Below are 1630 nucleotides of genomic sequence, written 5' to 3'. Positions count from 1 at the left end.
CCGTAGGTGGTGCTGCTGTTGCTCTGCACGCAGGGTCCTCCTCTCCAGCACCATTCCTCCCCACCCCCTGGCACCCTCCCCCTATCCCCTGCCCTCTTCTGCCTGATTGTTATTCCGCCAACGTCTCCTCTACTGTTCCCTTCCTCAAATTAATTTTGTGGCGCCCCCCCCCCCCCCCAGTGCCATCTTCTTCCCCTCCCCCTGCTCCAGCTCTTTTGCTTTCTGTCTCTGTTTCTCTCTGCAGGATTTCCATCTCACACCTCAATCTAAAATCTGTACTTTCCCTTATTCCCTTTCTTTTTCTTTTTTTTTTTTCTTTTTTTTTTTTTTTTTAACATTGTTAAAAAATATTTATTTTGATCCAGTCCCCCATAAATCAGTCAGTAGAGGCTCCACTCTGCCACAGATGCGTCCGAGAAGAGCCCTGTGCCATTCAATTGGTGAACGTGTGAACGATGTCCCATCTCTTATGCCAGCCAGAGGGCACACCTTCCATGTTGTTACTGTCCATCGATTGCTTCCAAATCCAGATGACCAAACAGTCCTTTATCCCCAAAGTAAGCTCAAAACAGTTGGTTCAGGCATTCCAGGATCTGCACCCCTCTTAAATCCCAGGTAAATCACGAGAGGGATAAAGCCCCAGCGGATGGCGAACTGGCCGCCCTTGAAGAGCTGCTGCAGCCTCTGCTTGGCCTCTTTGCTCAGCTTCACCATGGTGACGGCCCGGGTGGCGCTGCGAGCACCCACTGCCGCGGCGGAGTCCTCCCTCCGAGGAAAAAAAGCCCCTTTCTTTTTCTTTAGCTCTTCATCCTTTGGCATTTTACAGGGGCTGTAGGGGAGAGTGGGTTAGCAGAGAACAGGGTGAGGGGGACTTCAGGGTCAGTGTTGAAGGCTAGGTCAGGGAAACGTAAGGCTCTGTGAGGGAAATGAGCGGAGATGGGGAAGTAAAGGAATCCTTTGCTGTCCAAATCATTCAGTTCCTGGGTTTGGATAGTGAGCTGGCAAGGGACACCGTGTTATCTGAATTTATAGCATTTCATTCCACAGGCTGGGAAAATGGGAGATAGGGAGTCACAAGAATTCAGAAAATAAGGGCTTCATCCAAAAGCTTTTGGTTTCGATTGCTACGGATAGTTCTGCTTTTATTGTCCTGTATTTTGAAGACTCCTGAGGGAAACCATGCTCTCAAACCTGTTCTGTGGTTTCTCTCGAGGTGTCCTGTTACTGATCTTTTGAGTCCTCAGAAGGTTCTTGCCAGGGCAGTTGTGACACTTGATGGGCACCCTGGCTGGCTGGACACTGCTGAGCCCAGTTCTGGCTGCAGGACCTTCGTTAGCTCTTGTAGCCTGCTCTCCTGTTATTCCCTGTTTGTCCATTATCTCAGCCACGTTCACATGGTTATCCCCCTCAACCATAGCTCCCTTTATTTAGTCTTTCCAAAATGTAGCCCAAACTTATCAGAGCATTACCCTACCTCTTGCCCCACTTTGCTTCCTAATTTTTTCTGGAGACTGCTCATTGTGTGACCAATACAACCCCTCAGCTAACTCGCCTGTGTTGTTGATTGTAAAATTATCAATTTCTAGGATGGCTAATTTTTTTATTGAATTATTTTTATGGATTAGTAGCA

The 1630-nt window shown here is 48.2% G+C and overlaps 1 protein-coding gene across 1 annotated transcript; it reads right to left on the bottom strand.

The window, feature by feature from the left end:
* Positions 1-336: 336 nt before the first annotated feature.
* Positions 337-756, bottom strand: LOC118679040 (mitochondrial import receptor subunit TOM7 homolog). The gene has a single exon (XM_036355275.1). The coding sequence runs from the start codon at positions 712-714 to the stop codon at positions 547-549; it is 168 nt and encodes a 55-aa protein (XP_036211168.1). The 5' UTR covers positions 715-756; the 3' UTR covers positions 337-546.
* Between the last annotated feature and the right edge of the window lie 874 nt (positions 757-1630).

Source organism: Myotis myotis, unplaced genomic scaffold (genome assembly GCF_014108235.1).
Source record: "Myotis myotis isolate mMyoMyo1 unplaced genomic scaffold, mMyoMyo1.p scaffold_m19_p_1, whole genome shotgun sequence".
NCBI classification, from domain to species: domain Eukaryota; kingdom Metazoa; phylum Chordata; class Mammalia; order Chiroptera; family Vespertilionidae; genus Myotis; species Myotis myotis.
Note: the sequence above shows the minus strand (reverse complement) of the source record. Positions and strands in the feature narration are given on the sequence as shown.

Excerpts from the sequence above, each read along its gene's own strand:
- LOC118679040 (XM_036355275.1), bottom strand. The coding sequence starts at position 714 with ATGGTGAAGCTGAGCAAAGAGGCCAAGCAGAGGCTGCAGCAGCTCTTC.